Here is a 26,406-nt window from a genome sequence, read left to right on the forward strand (position 1 = left end):
GGGGTGGGTCTGGAAGCCGGGCTCCGCGTCTGCCCGGACAGGTTCCGGTCCCCTGTGTGGTCCGTCGGGAGGAGGAAGAGGCTCAGGCCCCTGGGGAGAGGAGCATGAGCTGAGCCCGCGGTGGTGCCACCCCCACCCCCCCGATTTCTGTTTCCCGCTGGGCCCCCAAGTCTCACAGCCGTCCCTGGTGTGGTGCAGAACATGCTGCTGGTGGGGGGTCCGAGGCACAGCTGGGGGTCCCAGGCCAGGCGCCTAAGGGATGGGGCCTGGGTTCAAATCGCACCTCATGCTCAGAGGCTGTAAATTGTGGGTACGATGCGGCCGCCAGGCCCCGCCAGGCCCCAGAGCGTTCGTGCTGTTGTGCCCAGACAACCAGAAAGAACCCACAGAACCAAGTGTCCCGTGAGCAGGAGGGCCCCCCCGCCTGGCGTGGGTGGGCTGCTCCTGTTCCCAGGCCCCCCGACATCCCCACCACCGCGTCCACCCACGTCCACACGCCAGGAAGGCGGCGGCTGCCTGCTGCTGTCCAGCGTGGGTGTGGTGCCGCCAGGCCGGATGGCACTTGTGCAGAGACACCGGGAGTCTCTGAGCAGCTGGCAGCCACGTTTGCCTAATGTTGGTCCCCGGGGATTGCACACGCTTGCACGCTCGCACTCTCTCTCCAAATAAAAGCCCAGGTGCTGCGGGAGCAGAGCTGCCCACGAGCCCAGACCCTGCCATGGAGGCCCGGCTGCTGCGCGCCGTCCTGGGCATCTTCCTGGTGTTCCGGGCACAGGTGGAGGCGGCCATGGTGGACCTAGACCTGCAGAAGGTGGCCTTTCCTTCTCAGCATGAAAGCAAACGCCGGGGCTGGGTGGGCAGGGAGGGCCCCAGAGAGTGTCCAGCTGCTGCAGGCCACCTGTCCCCATCCCTGCCGCCCTGTCTTGGACGCCCATGAAGCCAGGCAGCTGAGGGTCCTGGTCGTGGGCTCCAAGCTCGGCTCGGCTGGCCTGGTCCCTCCTCTCCCGGGGTGTGAGGGCCTCCCTGGGGGTCCTCTGCAGACAGGGCTGTACCCAGCCAGGCCGGGCAGTCCTGGGCTTTTTCAGGGTGCGGGGCTCCTCCTGCACCCCTGGCTCTGCACACTCTGGGAGCCAGAGGCCCCTCCCGGTGCGGAGGGCTTGGCGGGGGTGCTGGGGTCCGTCCGATGCTTTCTGCTGGCGTTTCCTTCCTCACTGCGTCCGTGCGGGCTGCCGGCCTGGTGCCCCCGAGCAGGCCCAGGGATAACCCATGCTGGAGACGCGGATTCTTTTCTCTGGTAAAAATAACCAGTTTCCAAACATTTCAGAGGAAGTTCTGGGCTCTGGAGGATTGCCGAGTGCAGCAGGTGCCACTCCCACGGGGTTGAGGCTCTGACAGCCGCTCACTCTGCTCCGCTCCCCGGGCCCCTCCCGGCCCCAACCACCGCGGCTGCGGCTGCGGCTGCGGGGGTCTGCCCGGGGCCTGTGAGCCCCGCAGCAGCTGCAGGTGGCCCAGCGGAGGGGCCTGCCTGTGGGGCCTCGCCGTCTCACAGCCTGGGGGACCCTCCGAAGGACGGCTTGCGGGGACAAGTGGGCTCAGAGGCGTCTTGCTGCCATCCGCTGACCTCTCAGAGCCCCCAGCTCCCTTCCTGGGGTCTGAGAAGTGCCCCCGGGGGGTTCACCCCAGCCGCTCAGAGCTGGGCATGGCTCTGGCTTTCTCTCCAGCTTGTTGGGTTCTGGCGGGAAGTCGGTCTGGCCTCGGACCAAAACCTGGCACTGAAGGCCCCGAAGAGAGTGGAGGGCTTGTTCCTCACCGCGAGCGGGAGTGACCTGACCGTGAAGGCCGCGTATAACAAGTAAGAGGCCCTGCGGGGAGGAAAAGGCGTGTGTGGCTGCGGCCCAGGCGCCGCTGTGGGACCCGGGCTGCAGGTGTCACCTGGGTGGACCAGCCCTCCCCGTGCCTGGGACCCCGACCCCAGGGAAAGCCAGAACCCCGGGCTCCCAGACCTATATTTTCAAACATAATTTATAAGGAAGGAAAATGGGCACGGAGCAGGTGGCTCGCTGGAGGTGACAGAGCCCGAGGGGGAGAGGCGGGTGCAGCCCCTGCCCTGCACTCTCCCTGCCTGGTCCTGCTCCAGACTCCGGGGTGCTGCAGGGGCTGCCTGAGCCCTTCCTGAAGACACGCCCTGCTCTGGGAATGTGCCCAACAGAGGGGACGCAGACTGGCATTTTCCCAGTGAGCACTTTGCTGCCTTTCAGCTCAGGAAGCTGTGAGACAGAAAAAATAGTGGGCTCAGAAATAGACATTTCAGGGAAATTTGCTTTTCCTGGTAAGTGCTGTTGCCCTGTTGCTACAGTTACAACTCCAGTCACAATTCCAGTCACAAAAGCTTCACTAGGTCTTGCTGTTCCCTTGCCGTTACCCCTGCTGTTCCCTGCACTGTTCCCCACTCTGTTCCCCTTGCTGTTCCCCTGGCTGTTCCCTGTGCTGTTCCCTATGCTGTTCCCCTTGCTGTTCCCCATGCTATTTCTGGTGCTATTGCCTGTGCTGTTCCCTGTGCTGTTCCCTATGCTGTTTCCCTTGCTGTTCCCTGTGCTGTTCCCTGTACATTGTGCCCCACACCCTCCCATTGTCTTTACAACATGCTGGGTCATCCTTCAACGGCTGCCCTAGTGTCCCATACCAGGGCACCGTGGCAGGGCCTGGGCATGGGGTGGGGACAGGATGGAGCTGGGCCCTGCAGACCCTGGCCTCCGAGGTCCACCCCCTCGGGCGCCTGGATCTGCAGAAGGTCTCCCCGCCAACCCCGCGCTGGCTCCCGAAGGCCACAGGGAGATCCACGTGCTGGACACGGACTACTCGGGCTACGCGATCCTGAGGGTGTCCCTCCGCTGGCAGGGCAGGGACTTCCACGTGTTCAAGTACTTCAGTAAGCTCCTCGCGGGGGTCTGCCCTGCTGCTGTCCTCCCGGGGACCGCCCACCCAGCCCCTGTGCCCCACAGCTCGGAGCCTGGAGGACGATGACCCGCTGGGATTCTGGAGGTTCCGAGAGTTGACAGCGGACACTGGGCTCTACCTGGCAGCCCGGCACGGTGAGACCAGGGGCCGCTGGGGTGGATGCTGTGCTGGGCGGGGGTTCGGAGGGGTGGGTCCCGCCAGCCCCTCACCCGCCCCTCACCCGCCCCATCCTGCAGGGGAGTGCGCCAAGCTCCTGAAGGAGGTAAGACTGCGCCCCTCGGCCGCACTGATGCCCCTTGTTCCCGGGCCTGGCAGGAGCCCCTGGCTGGGGTGGGAGGGCCCATCTGTCCCTTGCTCTGAAGAGGATGTCCCATGGCACTGGTGGGCGACTCGAGAGATGGAGCAGGAGCCTCCAGGGTGGTGGTCGCAGGCAGGGATGCTGCGTGCTGGGTGGGGGAAGGGGTGGCCCCTTGTCCCCAACTTTCTGTCCAGCAGAGAGAGCCACACTGGGCTGTGGCTGGCTCTGCCCCTGTGGGGTCTGCCCGAGGGTGGGTGGGACACGGGCCCTGTGGGTGCCGTCTCGGGCCCGAGTCTGGCGCTGTGCTGGCCCCAGAGGCTGTGACTGTCACCCCACTGTGCAGACAAAGGAGTCGCGGCTCAGGGAGCTGGGCGCTCTGCCCAAGCCAGGTGGCTGGACACTGGCCCCATCACGCGGCCTCGCCACTGCCCCACAGGGCCTCCAGGGGCTGAGCGGGCCCTGAGCCTGCCCTCTCGGTCACAGGAGCTGATTTAGCGGAGCTTTTGCCACGGGCCGGTGCCTGAGCCCCACAGCCTGGCCTCTCCCGGGCCCCGCCTGAGGGGTTCCTGCACCTGCTCCGAATAAACTGTGCCGCCAAAGCCAATGCCCGCGTGTCCTTCCTGGGGGATGGGCCGAGGGTGGGTGGCAGGGAGGTGGGGGGCCATTCATAAAAGTGAGGCTTAGGGATGTGGGCACCCACCCAAGACCGGGGCGACGGCCTGGCGCACCCTCCCTGGTCACGGAAGAGAGGTCGCTCTTGCTGGGTGTTCCTGTGTGCACCCGGGTGTCGGAGCCCGGCCGGGTGCCCAGCCAAGCCCAGCGAGGGGCTCTGGTGGGAGGCAGGCGGGTGGGCTTCCCTGGGCCCCACCTGGGTCTGGCTTCTCAGTGTCAGGTTTGGGGTGTCCCCACTGGGCTGGCGGTGTCTCTGCCTTTCCCATCTGGCTCCCTGGGAGCCCCAAGATTGGGAGGGGGATTTTGTAGGTGAACTTCACTGTGGGGGCTCGGTGGGGATGTCCCTGGGGCAGGGCGGGTTTGGGGGACAGTGTCTGGCCCGAGAAGAAGTAGTTGGCTGGTGGCAGCCCCCGCACGAGGGCTGTGACCAGAGTCGGTGTGCCCATCACCCCAGGCACGGTGTCCCAGCGCAGCCGGTGCTGGCGTGAACCCGCTGCCAAACCCGCTGCCCGTGAGTCTTTCCCCGGGGGGAGCTGAGGGCTCACAGGTGGGGGCTCGTCTGCCTCGGTGCAGCAACGAGCGGCGGGATCTCCGTGACGACTCTCCAAAGCTGCGGCTCACACGCAGGACAGGCCTGCCCCCCGCTTCCCTGTGTGGAGGGCACTGCATGGCTCATGGCTGGGACCACGCTGGAGCCTGGACCCTCCAGTCCCAGAACGTAATGAGGTGTTTGGGCCTGGCTGGGGTGGGCGCTGCTCCCCCCCGGTGCTAGGACAAGGCCCTGCCGGGAGGACTGCGCTGAGCACTCAGGGTGGGAGGGTGGTGGGTGCTCGCACGGTAGGACGTGGACAGTGAGCAGGAGCAGCTCACGGATGGATGCTTGAGGCCAAGCAGTGCTGGGGGGGTCACCCAGCACAGTGGGGGGACCTCGTTGACCCTCAGGCATTGGCTGGGACCACAAGGTCCTGGCGATGGGCAAAAACTACAGCCTAGACTCACCTTGAATCCTGCACTGAGCCCCCAAAGGCCCACAGGAGAGACATTTCAGAGCAGGTGAGGGGTGCTTGGGGCCACCGTGACTGTCCCAGACCTGCCCGGCCAAAGCTGCGGCCAGTTCAAGGAGCTCGGCCTGTGATGGGATCTCCTGCTGGAATGTCCTAGGCTGCTGGGGCTGCCTGAGTGAAATGCCACAGACTGGGTGGCTTAGACGATAGAAATTTATTTTCTCACATTTCTGGAGATTAGGGGTCTGGGATTAATGTGCTGGAAAATTCAGTTTCTGAACTCCCTGCCTGGCTTGTGGACAGCAGCCTTCCTGTTGTGTCCTCACAGGCTGAGACAGTCCTCTCTCGTGTGGCTTCCTCTTCTTGTAAGGAATTAGGGCCACACCCTTTGACCTCACTTAACCTTCGTGACTGCCTAAGGGCTCTGTCTCCCAAACCGGTGACAGTGGGAGTTAGGGCTTCAACATGTGAATTTTGGGAGGACACAGTTCAGTCTCTAACAAAAGTCCACAGGACTCAGAGGGCGATAACAGCACGCAGGTCTCCACAACGCAGCATCAACAATGTCCTGCAAAGTTACTGGACACTCAAAGAAACAGAAAAATATGACCTGTGGTTTAAAAAAAAGTTACTAAAAACGGATTCGGAGAACACCTAAAGTTGGATTTCGAAGACAAAGGTCTAAAGCAGCCATTATAAGTAGTTAAAAGGAAAAAAACCCTAACAATTAATTAATGACATGATGGAATTAAAAGATGAATTAATTAATGAAGAAACTATAAATGACTGAACAGATAGAGGAATCATATAGGAAAATTCAGCAGAGAAATGGAAACTATACAAAAGAACAAAATGGGCCTGTAATCCCAGCACTTTGGGAGGCTGAGGCAGGAGGACTCCTTGAGCCCAGGAGTTTGAGGTTACAGTGAGCTGGGATTGCAGTACTGCACTCCAGCCTGCATGACAGAGCAAGACCCTGTCTCAGAAGAAAACAAACAAAACACATGAAACAACAACAACAAAAAACAAAATCACAGAATTGGAAAGTAAAATAAGCGAAAGAAAAAAATTTACTGGGTGGATTTAACAGTAGATTGGAGATGGCAAAAGAAAGTGTCCATGAATTTGAGCACAAAGCAATGTAAGTTATCCAGTCCGAGGAACAGAGGAGGGAGTGACTGACAGCACCTTAAGATATGGGGGGCAAAATGAAGCATGTAACACAGTCCCAGAAAGAGAAGGGAATGAGAATTGGGCAGAAAAATTATTTGAAGAAATGGTGGTCAAAATTCCCCAAACTAGATGGAAAACATCATCTTACAGACCCCATAAGTTTAGCGAAACCTAAGCAAGATAAAATAAAGAAAAAAGCCTCACAAAGCCACAGCCAGGGGCACTGTAGTCAAAGTACTGCGGACCGTGGTTTGCAGAAAATTTTGCAGGCGCCGCGGATTTCCCGTGCTGGCTCCCGGCTCCACGCGGATGCGTCGCGGCTGCAGCCGTTTCCGCTCCTCGGCTCTGTCTGGTCGGTCCTAGTCTCGTCCCACCTTCTCGCTCCTGTGCAAGTTTTGGAATCCGCCACGGCTCTCTGTGAAGTCTCCAGACAGCGTCTGGAGGGAGCCGTCTGCCGCACATTTGCGTTTATTTTTTACTTCTAGATAATGTGAAATTTGTAATTTCTTAAATGACTTGTGCGGTCGTATTTCTCTTTTTTCAAGAGCATCATACTTTTGGGGAGATTGCGCAGAGATCCGTTTCGGCACTTGGCCACCGGCGCGGGCGACCGGGGGTCGCGTCCACGGCCCGCTCGCTCTCGGCCTCCGCAGGCCTCCGCGGTGGCCCCCGCCCGCGAGCAGAGCGGGCGCAGCTCTCTCCGCGGTCCGCGTCCCGGAACGCCAAGGCGGGAGGGGCTCCCGAGCCCGCAGCTCGCTGGCGCGGTCCGAGTCTCCTCGCTGGAAAACGTACTTGAAACAGTTGACTGAATTAATTTGAAGAGCAGGATGGGAATCTGGGGAGACTGTCTCCCGAGGAAACCTGTCTCTGTGCCGGGCAGCCGGGGACCACCCTGAGCCCGGGTCACGGTGGGCTGCTCTGGCCCCGCGGGGCGGGGGGCGCAGCTGGCGTTTGCGCAGGGCTGGGGGCTTCTGCCCACCTTCGCCTGCTGGGCTGCTCGTCCAAGCAGGGCCGGGGCTTATGAGGGCTCCTTCCCTCGGGAGCCCTGGGGGGACAGTGGCCTCCCCTTCCCTCCGCCCCCCAAATCCCGCCGGTCCTGCGGCTGACGGGACCCTGTGGCCACAAGAGGCGCAAAGGCGTCTGGGAAACGCAGGCCCCGCGCATGCGTCCCGGAGCGTCTGCGGCACAAGCCCGCGTGTGGCGCCGCCACTCCTCGGGCACCAGTGCCCCGGGCCATCGGCCCCAAAGGGCCAGGACGTGAGCCTTCACCGGCCGCTCCCCTAAGTTTCGTCCCCGCTTCCGACTTAGGATCCTGCGCCTGCTCCGAGGCGCTTCCCGCCCCGCCCGCTTGGGGGTCGCGCCGCTGCCCTGAGCCCTGGGGCTCTGAGGAAACAGCCTTTGCTTCTGTCACCCACGGGGGCTTGGTTTCTACCCTGCCCGGCTGGCAGTGGCTGTGTCGTGGCCACAGCCCCCGGGGCCAGCGGCCGGGGCTGGGGCTGGCTCGCGCTTGCGCAGAGAAGGGCTGGGCGTCCGGAGCCCGCGGCGGCGCAGGAGCGTCCAGGGGGGTAAGCGGTGAGCCGGCCAAGGAGCGAATCCCAGAGGACGCAGCTGTGGCCTCGGCACGGGGCTGAGGCATCCTCGGACCCTCCTGGCCACCCCCAGGGCTTCGGGGGCTCAGATAGACCCTGCGGAGCACCGCTGTCCTCTGCTGCCAGGACGGCCCGGGGCGGAAGCCCAGGCCGCAGAGCGGGCAGCCCGGGGGGCCTGCGGGGGCGGGAGGACGGCTGGGCCTGGCGGGTGCTGGCTGGGGGCGGGAGGCCCGGCCCTCAGAGCAGGAGGTGGGCAGGCCAGGAAGGGGTGGGAGCCTTTTAAAAAACAGTTTTGGAACTTTTCATTCTTCTAACCATGAAACAAAAGATACCCCAACCGCAGTTTCTGGAAGAACCACTTGTCCTTGCGCAGCTTGTACCTCTCCCTGGAGGTAGCATTGGCCTCCCGACGGGCCTGGCAGTGGGCAGCAGGGTCTCCTGTCTCCCCAGACTCGGCGTGGGAGGGGGTCGGATCCCCAGGGAGGGGGAGGCGTGCCGCCGGGTTTAGGGTGCTCCTTCTGGATCACTCCCAGCACCTGTCTCGGCTCCACAGGGAGTCTGGCCAGGGACAGAGGCTACCCCGGCATAATCCCCTCCTTGGGTAATTTTTCCACTTTGTGAGAGGCCGGGACAGTGTCCCCATGGTTACTGCCGCCCACATGGAGGCATTCAGGGCCATATAAATGGTTTCCAGGGCCTGGAGGGACCGAGTGTCCCGGCCCCATGGTGTGCTGGGGCATGTGGGCCTCTGGGCGGATGGGGCGCCTGCTGCTGGCCCTTCTTCTGGCTTTGGCCTCCATGCCCAGGGCCCAGGCTGTGTGGCTGGGCAGGCTGGACCCCAAGCAGGTGGCACCCGTGGGGGGCATGGCACGGTTTGCTCAGCGTGGGCCCCGAAGTGGGTCTGGCCGGGCCCCTCCTCCGAGGCCACTTGGCTCCTGGGTCCCCTGATGCCAGCCCCGATCGGCAGACTGCAGGGGTGGGCTGGGCCTGCGTGAGGGGCCCTGGGCTTCCGGACAGCCACGTGGGCCTCTGCGGGCGGCTCTCTCACCGAACACCCTCAATGCAGCTTCTCGGGCCCTGGTATGTCCTTGCTGTGGCCTCCCGTGAAAGGGGCTTTGCTGTGGAGAAGGACGTGAGGGACATTGAAGGGGTCGTGGTGACGCTCACTCCAGGAAACAGCCTGAAGGTGCTGTCCTCCCGGCGCGGGTGAGTGAGGCGGGGTCCGGTGTGTGCCGGGTCCCGCCCGGGCTTCCCCGGCAGGTGCCTGTGGCCACAGGTTCCACAGGCCGGGCTCGGCCGGCTCAGGCAAGAGCCGTGTGGACTCTGCACACCTGCCCCTGGCCCCGCGACCCTGGGCCTCCCGCCAGCTCTGCTCTGAGCTGCCGGGCCTCTGCCCCGTCACTCCCGTCTATGTCCCTGGACTCTGGGCCTGGCTGCCATCTGGGTAGGACACATGCCCTCAGTGTCACAGCCAGTGCCCCTTGTTCCTGGTCACCCTGTGGGCTCCTGGAGAGCAGAGAAGCCTCCTCTTTGTGCAAATCCTCCTGAACATGGTCCTCAGGGTGGGCTCACGCCTTGGGCCCAAGAGCCCCTGATTCTTCCACAGAATGAAGCCCACAGGACGGGGCCTTGAGGCCATTTGCCAAGCCGGCCAAGACCCGCAGAGCCACAAGCGTGTGTTCACCACAGCAGACCACGTGCGTGGCCGGGGGTGGGGGGGCCAGGCCACCCAGGGGCGCCACGCTGGGGCAGGTGTCGGCACTCACCTCCCTTCACTGGGCAGAGGGCCTGGCGGGTGGCGCGGTGGCATTGCCTCCGGCAGGCTGCTCCACAGCGCAGCCTGAGCCACCACGCCAGGCACGAGGCTCTTCCCTCCTCCCCGAGGTGGCCTCCCTCCTGTGCCCGAGGGGCCACCCAGGCAGACTGGCCGCGGCACAAGCAGGGACAGGTCTGTGCCGAGGTGGCAGCTTCCACCGGCCTTCCCTGGTTCCTGTTTTCCCACATGCACTTGGGCACCAGTCCCTCTTGTTGAGCAACACCCTGGTCTTGCTGGGCTGCTCAGTGGGGACGGACAGCCCAGGGACCACCGGCCCCGCTCCCCGGCGTCACACTCACCTCCCGCCCGTCCGGGGCTCCTTCTGTGTCCCGTTTTCTGTGCAGACAGCTGGAGCCACAGGCTCTCGGCAGGTGAATGGGAGGTCTCGCTGCCCAGGCCGCCCCCCCCCCAGACGGGTCAGACTGGCGCAGGGCAGGTTTCCGGGTAACGGGCTGTCAAGAAGACGGGAGGCCCCCGGCAGCCTCGCTGGCCTCCACCAAGCTCCCATCTCCTCCCTTGGGGTCGCGGGGTCTTGACCTTGCGCTGGGGGGGGCCTTTTCTTTTGCAGGCTGGAGGGGTGCAACCAGAATGTTGTGGAGTTGCTGAAACGAGACTCCGGATGGGTGTTTGAGAACCCCGGTAAGTGTGGCCGCAGGTGCCTGCCCTGGGCTGAGTCTCCCTGAGGTGCCTCCGAGGCCGGCGCCTGCGGGGAGGGCGCAGCTCCACTCCGGAGATTTCCGTGTGGCTCTTCTCCAGGCAGCTGGAGAACCTGGTTTTGTCAGGGGCTCGGGCAGGTGCTGCGAGCGGAGAGAGGCCCCTGTGCCGAGAGCTCGGACCTCGCCGTGTGCCCAGCCCGGTCCCCGCCCCACACGCCTGCCCGGGCCTCGGTGCCTGGCTGGCGGCTGTCCCCCCACAGGGCCAGGGCTGGGCCAGGGCTTCTTCGTACGTCTGTCCGTCAGTCACCGAGCCACTCCACACCGGCGCCGGGTGGGGTGTGGGGGAGACAGGACCCGGGGGCTCTGGGCCGCTGGGAGGGGTCTCCTGGGGTCTGACGGCTCTGGCCCTGTGCTGGTTCCCCCATGGCCAAACTGGCTCGGGGGCCGCAGGCAGGCACGGCAGCTGCCCTACCATGCGGGGGCGGGGGCGGCTGTCTTCTAGCCCTGGGCGTGCTGGAGTACCGCGTGCTGGGCACTAACTTCAGAGACTACGCCATCATCTTCACCCAGCTCGAGTTTGGGGACGAGGCCTTCAATACCGTGGAGCTATACAGTGAGTGGCCACAGGGGCCTCTCCCCAGGTTTCACCCTGGGCCCGTTCCCAACTCTCCGTGATCCTTCCCTGCCTCCTCCCCGGCCCTCCCCCACCCTCAGAGCCAAATGGCCCCGCCATCGCCTGCAGGTCGCAGCGAGACAGCCAGCCAGGAGGCCTTGGGGCTCTTCTCCAAGTGGAGCGAGGGCCTGGGCTTCCTGTCTCAGCAGCAGGCCCAGCTGCGCAAGGACCGTGAGTGTCCCTGGAATGGCCACAGGGGTGGCTCAGGGCCAGGGCTGGTGCCCGAGGGGTGTGACAGGTGGCACAGACGTGGGGCTAGTTCCCGGCTGCTGCCAGTCTCGGCCGCCATGGAGGCCGCAGGGCGCTGGGCAGGGCTGGGGCTGCAGGGCCAGCCCCCGTCGCAGGTGAGGCTTGTGGCGGGGACGGGGCCCTGGGAGTGGCGCAGCCGGACCTCACAGCCCGTCTTGCCTCCCTTCTAGTCACCTGTGCGCGCAGGATCCTGCAGGTGAGTCACCATCTTCAGCATCGCCCGGGCCCTGCAGGCAGGAGGGGCTGCCACACCCCAGAGGGTGGGGGGACCCTCATCCAAGCCCGCAGGGCTAGTGGCTCCACTGCCCTGAAGGTGCTGAGGGCTTAGGGGGCCCCTCTGGTGAGCCGGGGTCCCCACACGCTTGTCTTGGGTTTCAGTGAAGGCTGCGGGTCTTGGGGACAGTGCCCACCAGGTCCCCGTGGAGGCCGGTCGGGGGCCACCCCGGCTCCGGATCAGAATAAAGTGATTCTGCAACCAAACCCGCCAATGTCTTGAGTGTCAGCCGGGTGGGGCCCTGGTAGGAAGGGGCCCAGGGGGGCTCTGCCCTCTCAGGGCTCTGACCCTCCCAGGGAGAGGGTCATGGGGCTGGTGGATGTCACAAGGGCCAAACCACAGGACCCGGAGCCATCCTGGATGACAGGCCTGCTTCTCTGGGGCTGGGGCACCACACTCAGGCCCCGGTTGGAGGTGGGGGCTGGTCTGGGGACGTGGCAGGCCACAGCCACTTCTCCCACCCGGACCCAGCATGGCCCTCGAGGAAGCTGGCACTGGTGTCCACCAGGACCCCTGGCTGGGGTGCCACGCTGTCCGCGGATCACCGAGGGCAAGGCGGCTGCAGCAGCTGCTGGACCCCCTGGGGGCCTTGGGGGCTCTGGACCTTCCAAGCTCTGTTGTCTCTTGGGCTGGGGCTTCGGCTGCTGCCGGGCCAGGGGGCCAGGGGTCCCGGAGGGCCTGCACCCACGGGTCCTCCTGCGTTCTGGAGGCCACGCTGTCGGAAGTCCTGGGAGAGGCGCAGGCCCTGGAGCCGCTGGGCGGGAAGCAGGGTGGAGGCTCCCTGTTGCCCTCACTGAGGCGAGCTCCCCACAAGGTGCCTCGGCTTCCAGGCTGGGCAGGCGCATGCGTGCACCCTCCAGCACCCACCCATGTGTGCACACGACGTACACACTCATCCGGCCCCAGCCCATCTGCTCGCACCTGCTCTGGCACTGCCATTGAGGCCTTGAGGAGTGGCCAGGTCTGAGCAGGGGTCTCCGTGGGGGCACTCTGCACGCGCACCCTGCCCGGGAAGGGCCCCAGTGTTTTGCCTCTCCCTGGGTGGTCCAGGATGAGCAGCCCGGCGTGCCCAGGTGAGACGGCCCAGGGCTGTAACAGATGCACATGTGGGGACCTGGGGTCAGGGCAGTGAGGAGTGAGTCTCTGGCAGCCTCGATGGGGCCTCTGGGCACGTGGCGGCCCCTGCCAAGCCCAGACCCCGCCTCCCTCCAGCCCAGCCCAGGCCAGACACCCACCATGGGGCGGGCACAGGGAGATGTAAAGGTGACGTCCAGCCTGGCTGGCCGAGGAGAAAGGGTGAGGATGAGGCCGGGGCCACCGGTCCTGCTGTTGGCGCTGGCGCTGGCCCTGGCTGCGGGGCCCCCGTCGCAGGAGTGGTCCCCCAGGGAGGCCCACACCCTCAACTGGAACAAGGTGAGCCAGGCGCCAGCCGCGCAGCTGGGAACAGCAGTTGGGCAGCCGGGACACGTGCCCTGCAGGGCCTGGGGGCAGCCATCCGGGACGGAGCCCGGTGCCGGTTTCTCCTGCCGCAGATGCAGCCATGAGGAGTACAGGGGCCAGCGCCCCGAGTGGGGCCTGGGAGGAGAGGCCCCCGAGAGCCGAGGCCTAAGGCCTCCAGGAGATATCAAGGGGCAGCGGGATGCAGAACAGGGGGCATGTCCTGGGGTGGGAGACTGCTGGCCAGTAGAAGTTTCCAGCACCATGCTGTACGGACCCCGGGGGCAGCCCTTGCCAGCCTGCCTGTGGGTGCGCCGTGGCCGGGCCAGGCACAGAGCGAGTCCCTCGTCTGCTGGATTCTTGGCCGGGGCCTCTGTGTGTGGCAGCTCCACACCGGCCCCCCTGACACCCCGTGGCAGCTTTCAGGCTTCTGGTACATTCTGGCTGTCGCCACGGACGCACAGGGGTTCTTGCCAGCCAAAGACAAAAGGAAGCTGGGGGCGGCTGTGCTGCGGGTGCACAAGAGGGGCCAGCTCAAGGTGGTTGTCGCCTTTAACCGGTGAGTGGGCCCCAGCACGCCCTCCCCACGAGGCAAGGGGCACCACCTCCCTTCCCAGAGGCAGGAGGACTGTCCCCCCCACTCCTCCACCGACAACGCACAGGACAGACGTTGGCAGGAGCTGCAGAGCGGACATGGGGGTGCAGGGAGTGGTGCTTGCTGTGTCCCTGAGCCCTGCGCAGGCCCAGCCACATGGAGAAGGCCCCACCTAGAGCCTCGAGCCAGCCGAGGGGGCTGAGAAAACACTGGGGAGCTTGTCCCCGACCACCTGAGACTCAGGCCCCCTGGCCCCCAACCACCCCAGGCCCCAGCCACCCCCAGACCCCCACTAGGCCCAGACAGCCCCCAGCCCCCCAATATCCCCCAGGCTCCTGCCTCCCCCAGGTCCACAGGGAGCAGGAGAGAGACCCAGACATTGTCCTGGGGGCTCTGTGGCCTGAGAGCAGGAGTTTCCATGCGGGAGGCTACAGCCCCTGCCTCCCCCTAGGCCGCAGGGGTGCCAGTCCCAGGAGGTGACCCTGAGGAAGGACAGGAAGAAGGCCGTGTTCAGGAATACCTGTGCGTATGGGGGGCTGAGAGAAAGGTGGGGTCGGGGTGTCCTTGCCCCAGAGCAGCAGCTGGTGGGAGGTCAGGCTGGCTCTGGGCTGCCCCTCCTGGGATGCGAGGCGGGGTGGGGGTAGGGGGACGGCACCTGCTTCCTCCCGATGCCTGCCCTGGCCCGGATCCCAGGCCTCGGGCGCCCCAGGGCTCAGGGCTGCAGACCGCACGGCCTCCCACCCACGGGGGTCTCTTCCAGTGAGAGGGGTGAAGGCCTTCCACGTGCTGTCCACCGACTACAGCTACGGCCTGGTCTACCTCCAGCTGGGCCGGGCAGCCCGCACCCACAGGACCCTGCTGCTCTTCCGTGAGTGGGTCTGTGGGGGGGAGGAAGGATGGAGGGGGAGGAGGAGGGGCCTCGGGGGCCAGAGAGGGCACGGTGGGCAGTGGTGGTGGGTCCAGGTTCCAAAGTCCTGGGTAGGGGGCCAGACGTGCCAGGGAGGAGGAGGGGGTGTGGGAGGGGTCTGGGCAGGGCCTGCCCCAGATGGCGGGGGCAAGCGGAGGAGGCCGGGTGGGACCCACATCCGCATCAAGCACTCGGGGTGTAGGGGCAGGAGCAGCCTGTTGGGGCTGGAGGGGGCCCTGGGTCTCAGTCGAGGCGTGGGCCTGTTCAGGACACAGCTGGCCAGGGCACTGTGCAGGCAGGGGGCTCCGTGAGTGGCCACCCTGGAAACGAGGGGGCAGGTTGCTGCCAGCCGTGGCGGGCCAGGTGCCCCTTCCCTCGCGGGGCAGCTGCTTGTCCTAGGGTGGGGGTCAGCGTGAGACCCCCAGTGGCCGGGTGGAGTCTCTGATGCGTGGGTTTGACCCCCGACTGCAGACAGACAGAACGTGTCAAGCTTCCAGAGTCTGAAAGAATTCATGGACAAGTGCGACATCTTGGCGCTCAGCGAGGCCGCTGTCATTCTCCCAAAAGACGGTAAATTCTGACCCCAGGCTTTGCCCCGAGTGGGCCCGAGAGGCAGCTGATTAACAGGGGGAGGGGAGACAAAGGGTCCATCTTTCCCGGATGCATGTTTTTTTTTTTTTTTGAGACAGAGTCTCGCTCTGTCGCCTGGGCTATAGTGCTGTGGTGTCAGCCCAGCTCACAGCAACCTCAAACTCCTGGGCTCAAGCGATCCTCCTGCCTCAGCCTCCCAAGTAGCTGGGACTATAGGCATGTGCCACCACACCCAGCTAACTTTTCCTATATATTTTTCGTTGTCTGGTTAATTTCTTTCTATTTTTAGTAGAGACCAGGTCTCGCTCTCGCTCAGGCTGGTCTCAAACTCCTGAGCTCAAACAATCCTCCCACCTCGGCCTCCCAGAGTGCTGGGATTACAGGCGTGAGCCACCGTGCCCAGCCTCCCGGATGCATTTTTACAGACCGGGAGCCAGCCGTGCCGGCCGCCTGAGCGCACTTCCTGGCCTGTGCCGGGGCCTCGCACAGACGGCCGAAGGTGGCACCAGTGCTGTCGGACCAGGCGATCACGGACAGTGGCCCACGGACATGGTTGTGGCAAATGTGGCCCCCCCACCTCGAGCAGCCAGCCCACTCATAGTCCCTTTCCTCCCCATAGCGACCTGTGCACACACCATCCTGCCGTGAGATCCAGCATCCTCTGCTCTTTTGACTTGTGGTCCTCCCAGACCCCAGGAGTGTTGTTCCAGATGACAGGTCTTCAGTTCAGTGGCTGTTGAGAAGGGTTTGGTGACCTCAGACCATTGACAGTGTGAAACTCGAGGGGTTCTGACCTCAGAGGGATCCTTTAGGTCGCAGAGTGATGGGGGGGAGGGTGCACCAAGCCAGGCCCTCCCCTGCGCCCTCCCGAGTGCCCTCTGCCCCCAGGCTGCTGTTCTTCTCCTGCTGTGAAATAGACCACACAACACGGTCCTTGCTGTGTGTCTCCCTCTGCCTCCGTGTCCTTGATGTCATTTCCCAGGAAGCCGAGCGTCCGCACACGCCGTTCTGTGTGGTGGCGGCCCTAGCTGGGGGGCGAGGCAGGGAGCCAGACAGGCCACCGCGGCTCTAGCCAGAGGGGACAGGCGGCATTGATCACCCCACACACGTCTCAGCCCTGAGAAGTGCGTCTGGGGACAGCGGGGCCCAAGACAGTGGGTCTGACTTGTTCCTTCTTGGGCTCAGGTGGGCTTCTTGGAGGAAGCGGCATTTGCATCAAGACCGGGGGTGGTAGTGGTGCTGGGGGAGCAGGCGGCACCCCCACAAGGAAATAACCTTTGAGAAGACCTTAGAGGCCAAGGACTGCAGTGTGGGGGCAGCTGCAGGGGCAGTGCCAGCTGGCACCAGTGGGAGCCCAGCCGGGGGCTTGGCTTTGCCGCGTGCCCAAGACGCTCGGATGGAGATTGCAGAGGCAGCTCGGGGGATAGAATTTTGGGGCCCTGACCTGTGCTTGGTGATCAAAGGGTTGGGCGTGGCGAGACCCCTATGTTGCTCAGCATCATTAGTCATCAGGGAAACGGAAATCAAACCCGCAATGAGATACCATTTTACTCCCACGAGGATGGCGTCAGTCACAGGAACGGACAACAGCAGGTGTTGCCGAGATGTGAAGGGAGAGGGCCCTGGCGCTGCCGGTGGACGTGAACGGTGCGGCCACCGTGGAAGCCACCTGGCCGTTGCCGGGATGGCTCACCTAGCGCGACTGTGGCCCAGTGATCCCACTGCGAGGTGCCCACCTGAGACAGCTGAAAACACTGAACACATCCACGTAGAGACCCGTGTGCCAACGTTGTTCCTAACAGCCGCAAAGTGGAAACGATCCAAGCGTCTGTCAACGGATGATGGATAAACAACGTCCTACCTCTCCGTATAAAGGAACATTATTCCGCGTGACACACTGACACGTGCCACGGCGTGGATGAACCTTGAAGCCATCGTGCTTGGGGACAGAAGCCAGACATAGAGGCCACACATGTGCGGCCCCGCTCATGTGAAGTGCCCGAGTTAGAGAAATCCTTCAAGATGCAAGTCGGCTCCTGCGTCCGGGCAGGGGTGGAGCTGGAAGCTGATGGCCGAGGGGCGCGAGGGCCTCTGTGGGGTGGGGAACGTTCCAGACTGCAGGAGGACCACAGGTGCGTTAGAAATCACAGGACCGGACGCACAAACGGCGAACACTACGGCGTGAATGTCACGGTGCGTGTGCTGTATGTCAGCAGGGCTGTTAAAGACCGTGGTCAGATGTGACCCAGAAGTGACTGTGCCCCATCACCGAGGCAGAGGAGGGAGAACTTACAGATGTTCCCAGAACAAAAGCAGCAGTTGTACGAAGTGCGGCCTGCTGCTGGCGGCTGGAGCAGAGTTCAAGGTGAAGTTCTTTACTGAGGAGGAACAGCCTGGTGCCCACCGAGTTCCGGGACGGTGTCTGCAGTAACACATGGCATCTCACCCTTGCAAAAACAAAACCAAAACCAGAAAGGAAGAAGGAAGAGGATCCCCTGAGAATGGTGACGAAGAGAAAGCTCTGCCCCCCTCGGGCCTACAGAAGGGCTGTTGTTGAACTGACCCTTGGAAGGTCCTGGACTGGCCTGGTCCCCCGTCTGGTGCCAGGGGCTTTGAGCTGGTGACCAGCTTCACTTCCTCACAGCCAAGCCAGCTGAAGCCAGCGTGCACAGAGGTCACTGTTGGCTCCCCACGGGCATAGTGACCTGCACAGTGGCCTATACCCTTCCCCATAAAACGGCCAAGCTGGCGAGGCCAGCGAGGCCTGGGAGGGGCTCCCGGGACAGGGAGCGGGTGGGAAGGCCACCAACGCTTCCCCAGGAGGCCACGTCCATGGTGTCAGCTTGGCAGCCGGGTGGCGGACGTGGGTCCAGGTGGCCTCCAGGCACGTTCCCATTTGTGTGACATTTATCATGACATGGTGCAAGCTGAGGTACAAAGAGTTTCTGTGCTCAGATAAGCCGAGCCTCGGAGGAACTCAAGGAGAACACAAGAGCTGGAACACAAACACAGCGTGACCTTTCCCGGGACCAGCTCCCCTGCCCCACCTGGGCTCCCGTGGCCAAGTGCGGATCCGCTCACACCGGCCCCGCGAGCCCCTGCTGACCCCTCAAAGGGCGGGCGAGCCCAGGCGGTGGGAAGAGGCCACGACTGTCCGAGTGACCGAGCTCCTTCAGGATAGGCACCACCGCCTGTGTCAGGGACACGCAGGGACGGCCGCGGCTGGCCTGGCCAAAGGGGTCCCGTAGGCTGGTGGCCAGGGCCCCTTCCTCCCCCAGGAGGTGGCATCGTGCTGGGCTCTGAAGGATGACAGAGGCTGGACGGACGCAGGGGACAGGCACGAAAGACCGTGCAGGCCTAAAACACACACAGCGGGGTCCACTCCCGGGGCCCCCAGGGCCAGTCAGGGAACAGGATGCTGGGGTGGCTGTCGCAGACGGGAACCCGGGACACGGCGTCTGGGAGCCTCGGCCCCCTTGGCAAAGAAAGCACCGAGTTCGCAGCAGAACTGCGGGTCACATCGGCGGCCCTGGGCCTTCGTTTCCGTCATGTGTAAAAGGCAGAGGGCAGGGCAGGTGGCAGCAAGTCCCTCGGTGTCCACCCTGCGGCTTCCTCTGTCACCCGTGGAGATGACGTGTCTGACGCTCCTGCATCCGTGCAGGCGGCTCTGCTAGAAAACAGGTAGAAAGAAAACCCTCCCACCCGCGGGAGTGACTCCCTCGGAACGGGGGGATCGTGGGTGACTGTCCCTCCTCTGCCAGCACCCAAGACGGCGTGGGACGTGCGTGTCATTCCAGCGTGTGCTGAGGAGCAGCCTCGCGAGGGTACTGTGTCTGCGCAGGAGGAGTCACTTGCTTTACGCGTTTGGTCGCCAGGCCGGGGGCTGCTCACCTTCCACGGCCACACGAGCGCTCTGGCTCTGTCCCCTGGGTGGCTGAGGGTGGCTTCAGGGCCAGCGGGCTCCCAGCAGCCTGATGGTCGCCTGGTTGGCGGGGCTGGCAGTGGGCAGAGGCTGCCAGTCCCCTGAGAAGGGATGACGCCTCAGGGACAGGGGAGGCTCTGCCCACGGCCCACCGGGTCACCGGCCCCCGCCTCCCGCTGTGCTTGCCGTGGGGCATCTGCTTCTCAGACTCCCTCAAAAATAGTATGAAAGTGACTTGTGGAAACGGCAAAAATCCAAATAAAAGCCTGCACAGCGCACAGCCCCCTTTCTGGCGTCCTTGCAGGTCCCAGCGCAGCCGGCCCTTCCCGGGGTGGGCTCCTCCCAGCCGCGTCCCGGCACCCAGAGAACAAGCAGGGACCGTGGACGCCCTCACGCCCTGCCCGGCTCTGGGAAACGTCCGCGTTGTTATTTCTCTGCTTCGGATTATTTTAAAAGGAAATGGAACTTACAGATACATCCAGGAATGAATGGATTTTGTGGGGCTCAAAATTTGTGCAAAATTTGGCAGCCACTTTAAACAATACTACAAATGACAAACCCTATCAAGGTAGGAAAATAAATATTTGGAGTGAGAAAGAAATCACAAAAGCTCACACGTTAAAGAGCTGGTCTCTGCTGAACGAGCAGCAGCTAAATAATAAAAGACCCTGATGACTGCAGTAAACACAACCAAATGGAGGGCGGCACATGAATCTACGATTACCTTAAATAAAGCTTTAATTTTTAAAAATACATAAAGATCATGATAGACAGTAAATGACAAAATGACTGTCACAGACTGGGGACCTGGCCCGAGGACGGCATGTGATGTGGGGTCGGTTCCAGACCAGGAACAGAGCGAGTCTTTCCTGGCAGGACTTGACTTCTGCCACGGTCTCAGTTTTCAGTCATCGTCCTGCGGTCACGTGAGATGTTAACCTCGGGGGACCCTCAAGGAAGGCGACACAGAACAGCTTCTCTGAGTCTTAAAATTATTTCAGAATAAGAAGCTGTGTTGACGTGGGCGAGATATTTGAACACCACGGAAGTGACACGGATGATGAATGAGCCCGTGGAAAGTGCTCAGACCCGCGAGTCACCGGGGAATATAAATTAGAACCACAACGAGACGCCGCTACAAACCTATCAGCACAGTTAACATTTTACAAATGTCACACAATCACAAGGCCGAACGCTGGCTGGCTGTGGGGCGGCGGGTGCTCTCACAGACCGCGCCCCGAAACGCAGAGAGGCGCGGCCACTTTGGACGCACTGGCGGCTTCTTCTCTTCCCGATTCCCACTGTCAACACCCTACCCACGGCCCCGCTTCTGCGTGTCCTCACGCAGACGTGCAGGTGGATGTCCGTCGCAGCTCCACTGACCGTCGCCGGTCCCGGAGGGAACCGGGCAGCAGCCGCCAGGAAATGACCGCGGACACAGCAGGCATGTTCTCAAAGCATCACGCAGAGCGAATGAAGGTCACACACGGGAGGCCCCATCTGTGGCGGCCAGGGGCTGGTCTGGGGGGTGGGCAGTCCTGCTCACTTAGGGGCCCCAGAGAACTGGGGGTGGGCCTGGCAGCCTGGAAGCGGCAGCTAGGGGGCGGGCAGGCGGGCACGAAGGGCCTGCGCCCTCTGAAGCCTTCCGCGGCCTCCCCTGCCCGTGCCCCAGCTGCGGCCTCGCCCCCGACACCCAGGACACACTCGCAATGCGGTTAAACCGCCCCGACAGCCACCCCACACCCTGCTCCAAATGACATCCTTGCGTGGCTCCAGACAGGGAGGGTGGCAGGGAGGCGGCCTCATTCCAGGGGATGGAGCGTGGCATTTTGGGGGACCGGGTGGGACAGCAGGGCTGGCAGCTGCTTGGGGCTGCCGGAGTTGACCAGGGACAGAGAGCCGGCGGGGGAGCCGCCACCCTGGCCATGGCCCTGGCCAGACCACCTCTCCTGCTGCTGGTGCTGGGCCTAGGCCTGGCCGGCGCCCAGAAGACGCTAGAAGAAGTGCCGGTGCAGCCGGGCTTTGAGGCACAGAAGGTGAGTCAGGTGGGGGGGGGGCAGAGGGGACTCAGGCCCAGCCTGGCCCTGGGGAGCCCTGGAAGGGGGGTGTGCGTCTGGGCCTTGGCCACCCCAGGTGGGACCTGGCTCTGTCCTGCTCAGCGGCACAGGCCACTGGTTACCTCAGGCCCTTCCAGCTCTTCCGTGGCCCAGAGCCGTCCCTGAGGGACGCCCAGGTAGCACGAAGGGGCCAGCCCTGGGGGCAGGGAGGGTCCCTCCTGCCCTCCCCTGGGGTCCCGCTCAGAGCTCAGCTCCAGGAGAGGGTGGCCCCCTTGGCCCCCCAGGACTGGGAAGGGGAGGAGCTGAGGGAAGTGGGGGCCCTGAGGGCGGGGCGGAGGCAAATACTCCCAGGAAGGAAGGAAGGGAGCTGGTTCCCGCCTGGCCCCGCAGACGGGCTGGCCAGTGTCGTGGGGACGTTTGCCCACACAGCCCTGGGCAGGCACAGCGTGGGGGCCGGCAGAGCCTCAGGGTGCCCCACGGCGGGGAGTAGCTGGCCTTGTGACCCCTGCAGGTGGAGGGACGCTGGCTCACCCTTCGGCTGGCTGCCAGCCATGGAAACCTGGTGTCCCCGGCGGACCCCCTGAGGCTCTCTCTCCACTCCATCCGCACGGGGGCCGGTGGGGACGTGGAGTTCCTGCTGCTCTGGAGGTAAGCGTGGGCCCTGCCACTCCCTGGGGACTGGTTCTCAGACCCAGGGGTTGGTGACAGCCATCAGAGACAGTGACACATGGCACTGCTCCCTCCACCCTCCCACCCCCACCCTCCACTTGAGAGCTGGAAGCTCCGAGGCTTCCGGGGGCTGGGCCGGCAGGAAGGACACACAGCCTGGCCACGGGGCGGCTGCCAGTTCCGGCGGAGGTGCCCATCACAGACGTGGGCCGGTGTGGCCACAGCTTCCAGCCACAGAGGGAGCCGCAGTCTGGCGTTTTCACTGTGCCGGCTCAGGTGTCAGAGTGGCCCGCGGCTCCCACCAGCCGCTCGGCACAAACCCCTTTCCACCCGAGGGTCCTGCGGAGGGCTGTGCCTTCAGCAACAGAAAACATGGGGGGGGAGGACAAGCTCCTCTGAGCTGTGACACGGACCACCCACGTCCTGGCAGACGCTCAGCCACAGACACCTCACGGCAGCCCCATGGGGTCCCAGGGCTCATGGGCACGGGGCCCCCCGCCCCAGGTGAGAGGCTGAGGACCCAGGCAAGGGGCGTGGGGCTGGGCCTTGTCTGTGTGCAGAGCCGCAGCCGGGGGACAGCCAGCTCTGGGTCCCCCAAGACCCGAGGCTCAGAGCCAAGGACAGACTGGGTCCAGCCCTGCAGGGAGGGTTGGCCTCACGGCAGAAGCGAGGAAGACCCTGCTTCCCCACTGCTGCCGAGAGACCCTCCAGCCGCGTCCCCAGCACCTTGCGGACACCCCTCCTCGCGCTGCGCGACCCTGGCGCCTGTGCCAGCACAAGGCCAGCTGAGCCCGGGGTGCCGAGAGCCTCGGGAGGCTCCAGGACACCTGCTGGGCAGCTCTCGTGTCCCCTGGTGCAGGGCCCTGGGCTGGCCACCACGTCCTGGGTAGGGCAACAGGGAGAAGAGGGGGCAGGCCTAAGTCCCTTTGCCGTCTCCCAGAGGAGCGGGGGTGTGTGGAGGAGAAAACGTCACTGTCCACCCTACCCAGCTGCCAGGCCAGTACCACGGCTCCTGTGAGTACCCAGCATGGGCGTCCTCCCGAAAGGACACACGGACACCCGGTGCTGGCCGTGACACCCAGGGGAGCCCACACGTCCTCTTGGTGCTGGCCACAGGGTGGGGGGCCGGGCCTGGGGGATGGAGGGGAGGTGTCCCACGTCACCCAGCTGGGGTCCCCACAGTTGAGGGGGGCAGCATGCACGTCCGCTTTGTCAGCACCGACTACAGCAACCTCATCCTGCACGTGCGCTTCGAGGACGAGGAGGTCACCAGCCTGTGGGTGCTGCTGGGTAGGTGGTGGTCTCCCCAGATGGGAGGAAGGGGCCGCTGGACTTGCTCTCTGGGGAGGGGGTCTCCACGGTCGCTGGCAGGGGGTGGGCACTGGGGGCTGCCGCGGCCTGAACGCCAGACAGACACAGAAGGGTCCGGGCAGCTTCGGGTGACGGGGCGTCGGCCAGAGCCCAGGTGGGGGGCCCAGAGCGGCAGAGAAGGGGTGGTGCTAGGCTGCAGGGGAGACCCTCTGGGGTCTCCATGGAGGTGGGCTTGGGCCCACTCAGCCGTTCAAGGAACACTTTGTCTGCTGTGCCCAGAGCAGCCTGTTTGAGAGACAGGACGGGCCGTTGCAACAGGAGCTGCCCGGGCTGGGGGCGCTGTGGCTGGGGGTAGGGGGCCAGCCTGGGTCCTGGTGGGGGCAGGGCAGAAGAGACAGAGGCTCCAGCCTCGGCCCCTCACCACCACCCTCTGCTCGCAGCCAGAAGGAAGCTCGAGGACCCCCAGTGGCTGGGGAAGTACCTTGGGTACGTGGAGAAATTCCACCTGCAGGAAGCTCCGGTCTCCAACATAGGTGGTAAGCACCGGCTGCAGCCAAGCTCCACTCCATGCGTCCGGCCCACACCGGGCACTTCCCTTGCGGACCTCGCATAGCACCGAGTGACCCGGTGATGTGGGCACGATGCTGTGTCCCTTGCATGGATGTGACGCAGAGACGTTCGGTAACAAGGCTAAGGTCACACAGCCAGGAGGAGGAGGAGCTGGCAGTGGCCCACAGCTCCTGCCTCCTGAGCCCAGTGCCCTGCGGCCTCGCCCGTGCCACCTCTCCTTGCATCATTCAATCAACAAACATACAGGCCAGGCCTGTTCTGGGAGTGTGGGATGTACTCGGAACAAGACAGGCAGCTTCTCCAGCCCTGTGCCGGTTGCACTGTGGGGACCATCGTGACTATGCGTGGCCAGGCTGTGTGTGCCGAGTGGCCAGGGTGGACGTCCCTGGGAGAGGATGGGGGAGGAAGCCCGCGGCTGCTGGGACTGTGCGGCTGGAATGGCGGCCAGAGCAGAGGGAGGGTGGGGGCCAGGTCCAAGGGTAGGCGGGGCCTGGGGGCCCCGTGAGGACTGGCAGGACACAGCCCGTGGGGGCCGGACAGCAGAGGCCAGGTGGTCCCAGCCATGGTCTGCTCTGTCCTGCGTGACTGATGATTGATTTATTTCACAATGAATGAATGAAGAATCACCACCGTTTCCTCTTCCTCCCCACAGGCCAATGCCCCCCTCCCCAGGCCTAGGTCCGGCTGCTCCCTGGGCCTTCCTGCCTGGCCCCGTCCCCGCGCTGTCCTTGGCCTCTCTTCCTCCCCTCACCTTGGCCTGTGGCTGGGACTCACCCTGGGGCCCGAGGAAGCCCCAGCCTGGAGCCTGGCCCAGCCCCTGTCCTGTCCCTTCCCCTGCTGGGAAGGGCTCCTCCCTCCCTGTGGGTCACCAGGTCCTGTCACCAACAGCCAGGCAGGGCAGGCTCTGAGAAACTGGGCCACGGGCCTCGGTACTTACCCTCCAGGAGTACCGGAGCCGGGCACGGCAGGAGCCTGCCCGGAAAACGCTCTGGCAATGCCGCACCTCAGCAAAGCCTTTTCCACCACGACCGACCTCAGTGAAATAAACGTGTCGGATTAAACTCGCAAGCCGGTGACGGGCGTGGTCACAAATCACACGCGACTCACCGCCGCTTCCCGCAGACCGGCAAGCCCCGCCAGAACAACGTGAGGGGAATGACAAGTGTATGCCCATCCATTCAGCAAGAAACTTCCAGAATTCACGTGAAGACGGTGAGAAATGGCCTGCTCTGGGTACGAGCAGTGACTTGAATAAACAGACGTGGCATTTCCGTAACTCTCAACAGCACACGACCTAATAACCCTCAGATTTATCCGCACATCTGAAGCCGTTCAGTCAATATTCCAATGGGATTTTCCCCCCAAACTGAAAACCTGAACCTAAAATTCACATGAGGGAATAAAAAGTTCTGACGTGTTCTAGAAAGAGGAGTGATGCCTGCGGCTGCACCATTCCACCCCTTGTAAACCGTGACTCAAGACCCGAGCGGCAGGAGCTCGAGGATGGACAGGTCAGGGAAACCGACACAGAGTCAGGCGACGGCACAGCCCGGCGTGACACTCGGCACACCCCACGGAGGCTCTCCGTGAAAGCGTATTCCATAAAAATCGTGTTGAGGGAAATGAACAAGACATGCAGGGCAAAGATGAGGTTAGACATCTCACCCTACATATTATCTTAAAAGTAATTCCTAATTCTGAATAAAAAGAAAACTTGAAGTCCTGTAATTTCTGTCACTTGGGGATGGGGCGTGAACACTGCGGAGAACGACGGTAGCCACGAAAGCCTTAAACTCCGGTGGTGTCAAAAATGTTACCAACAAAACTAAATGCAGTCGACGACTGGAGGTAATTTTTGCAGCAAACCTGACAGGGGCTCCCGGTCACGGTGAGAGTCCACACGTCAGAACTCCTGCAAGGACAAAAGAAGCGTCAGGAAAATGAGCAGGAGACAGAAAAAGGCCATTTGCATACACAGATCTAAAGGCCGGGAAATATAATTTAAAAGGAGGTTTGGCTTCATAAGTAATAAAAAGGAGATGCTTTTCTTGCTTATCCAATTGGCAGATTAAAGTTTAGACGTGAATTCACGTCCGCTGTGGGGGCAGGGTGCTCTCGCTGGCGGGGGCGGGAAGGCCGGCGACGGTTTCCTGAGCCTCCCACCTGGGCTCGCCCTCGGCCGGAAACTCTGAGCATTGATATGGTGACCTGCCGTCTTCCCAAAGACATCAAGGATTTTATAAAGTTTTAATATTGAGTCCGTGGTTCTTTTAATGGTAAAATTTCAGAAACCCTCCCGGTAAGTTTTCTAGCCTCGTCTGTGAATTGGCAGGAAAAGCCAATTTCAGTTTGTGGCTGATATAATATCTAGTTTTTCTCTTTTGAAACATGCACAGATTCTTTTGAACTGAGAGCTGCTCTGAAACGTCACCTTATTTTAGCCAAAGGAGACAGGTGCAGAGAAGGGCAGGGAGAGCTGCCCCCGACACGCATGTCCTTGCCATGACCTGGGTGCGCGAGGGAGGCCGGCGACACGCCAGAGAGGCCACGGATGTGGTGGCCTGCGCTCAGGGGGCCGCGTGGAGGACACAACGGTGGCCAATGCCACCGACCTGGTGTCTCGGTGGCCCTTATTTTGGCGATACTTCTGCGTTCGTTCCCCGGGGCTGCCAGAACGAACAGCCACACACTGCGCGTCTGGAACAACAGGAATTTCTGACAGTCCTGGAGGCTGGACGGCTGGCAATCAGGGCGCGGGTGGGCGGGGCCTCCTGCTCCTGCTCCCCAGGCTCCCCGTGGGCGTCCCTGCATGGGCGTCAGTGTCCTCACCTGCCCTTCCGATGAGGACACCAGTCACGCTGGGTAAGGCCCCCCCCTGTAACTTCTGTAAGGCCTGTCTCCAAACACGGTCATGCTCCGGGCTGCAGGGCTCGGCGCGGCTCAGCCCACGACTCGTGCTGGGACTGTCTGAGCCGCTCCACGCAC

At 63.3% G+C, this 26,406-nt stretch overlaps 4 protein-coding genes across 10 annotated transcripts; all 4 read left to right on the top strand.

Moving 5' to 3' along the window:
* Positions 1-42: 42 nt before the first annotated feature.
* LCN8 (lipocalin 8) lies at positions 43-3,860 on the top strand. 4 transcript variants are annotated; one of them, XM_045562048.1, is made up of 7 exons: positions 43-811; positions 1,722-1,852; positions 2,259-2,329; positions 2,789-2,929; positions 3,003-3,092; positions 3,195-3,220; positions 3,693-3,860. In XM_045562048.1, the coding sequence occupies exons 1-7, from the start codon at positions 614-616 to the stop codon at positions 3,717-3,719; spliced, it is 684 nt and encodes a 227-aa protein (XP_045418004.1). In that variant the 5' UTR covers positions 43-613; the 3' UTR covers positions 3,720-3,860. The 4 variants fall into 4 exon arrangements, with proteins under 4 accessions (XP_045418004.1, XP_045418005.1, XP_045418006.1 ...); XM_045562049.1 differs by having other exon boundaries at positions 46-811; positions 3,740-3,860; XM_045562050.1 differs by having other exon boundaries at positions 51-811; positions 2,825-2,929.
* Positions 3,861-8,390: 4,530 nt separating this feature from the next.
* On the top strand, positions 8,391-11,568 carry LCN6 (lipocalin 6). The gene is made up of 7 exons (XM_045562058.1): positions 8,391-8,540; positions 8,761-8,900; positions 10,079-10,149; positions 10,669-10,779; positions 10,909-11,010; positions 11,259-11,284; positions 11,467-11,568. Exons 1-7 carry the CDS (start codon positions 8,418-8,420, stop codon positions 11,467-11,469), a joined length of 576 nt encoding a protein of 191 aa, XP_045418014.1. The 5' UTR covers positions 8,391-8,417; the 3' UTR covers positions 11,470-11,568.
* A 797-nt stretch (positions 11,569-12,365) lies between these two features.
* Positions 12,366-15,844, top strand: LCN10 (lipocalin 10). 2 transcript variants are annotated; one of them, XM_045562053.1, is made up of 6 exons: positions 12,366-12,775; positions 13,219-13,358; positions 13,846-13,916; positions 14,088-14,262; positions 14,773-14,871; positions 15,512-15,844. In XM_045562053.1, exons 1-6 carry the CDS (start codon positions 12,461-12,463, stop codon positions 15,630-15,632), a joined length of 921 nt encoding a protein of 306 aa, XP_045418009.1. In that variant the 5' UTR covers positions 12,366-12,460; the 3' UTR covers positions 15,633-15,844. The 2 variants fall into 2 exon arrangements, with proteins under 2 accessions (XP_045418009.1, XP_045418010.1); XM_045562054.1 differs by having other exon boundaries at positions 14,155-14,262; positions 15,512-15,639.
* Positions 15,845-15,939: 95 nt separating this feature from the next.
* On the top strand, positions 15,940-25,140 carry LOC123645614 (beta-lactoglobulin). Of its 3 annotated transcripts, none has more exons than XM_045562056.1 (6): positions 15,940-20,850; positions 21,383-21,519; positions 22,481-22,554; positions 22,723-22,830; positions 23,292-23,387; positions 24,074-25,140. In XM_045562056.1, exons 1-6 carry the CDS (start codon positions 20,629-20,631, stop codon positions 24,097-24,099), a joined length of 663 nt encoding a protein of 220 aa, XP_045418012.1. In that variant the 5' UTR covers positions 15,940-20,628; the 3' UTR covers positions 24,100-25,140. The 3 variants fall into 3 exon arrangements, with proteins under 3 accessions (XP_045418012.1, XP_045418013.1, XP_045418011.1); XM_045562057.1 differs by having other exon boundaries at positions 22,757-22,830; XM_045562055.1 differs by having other exon boundaries at positions 22,481-22,830.
* Positions 25,141-26,406: the final 1,266 nt, after the last annotated feature.

The sequence above is a fragment of the Lemur catta genome, chromosome 10 (genome assembly GCF_020740605.2).
Source record: "Lemur catta isolate mLemCat1 chromosome 10, mLemCat1.pri, whole genome shotgun sequence".
Classification (NCBI taxonomy): Eukaryota; Metazoa; Chordata; class Mammalia; order Primates; family Lemuridae; genus Lemur; species Lemur catta.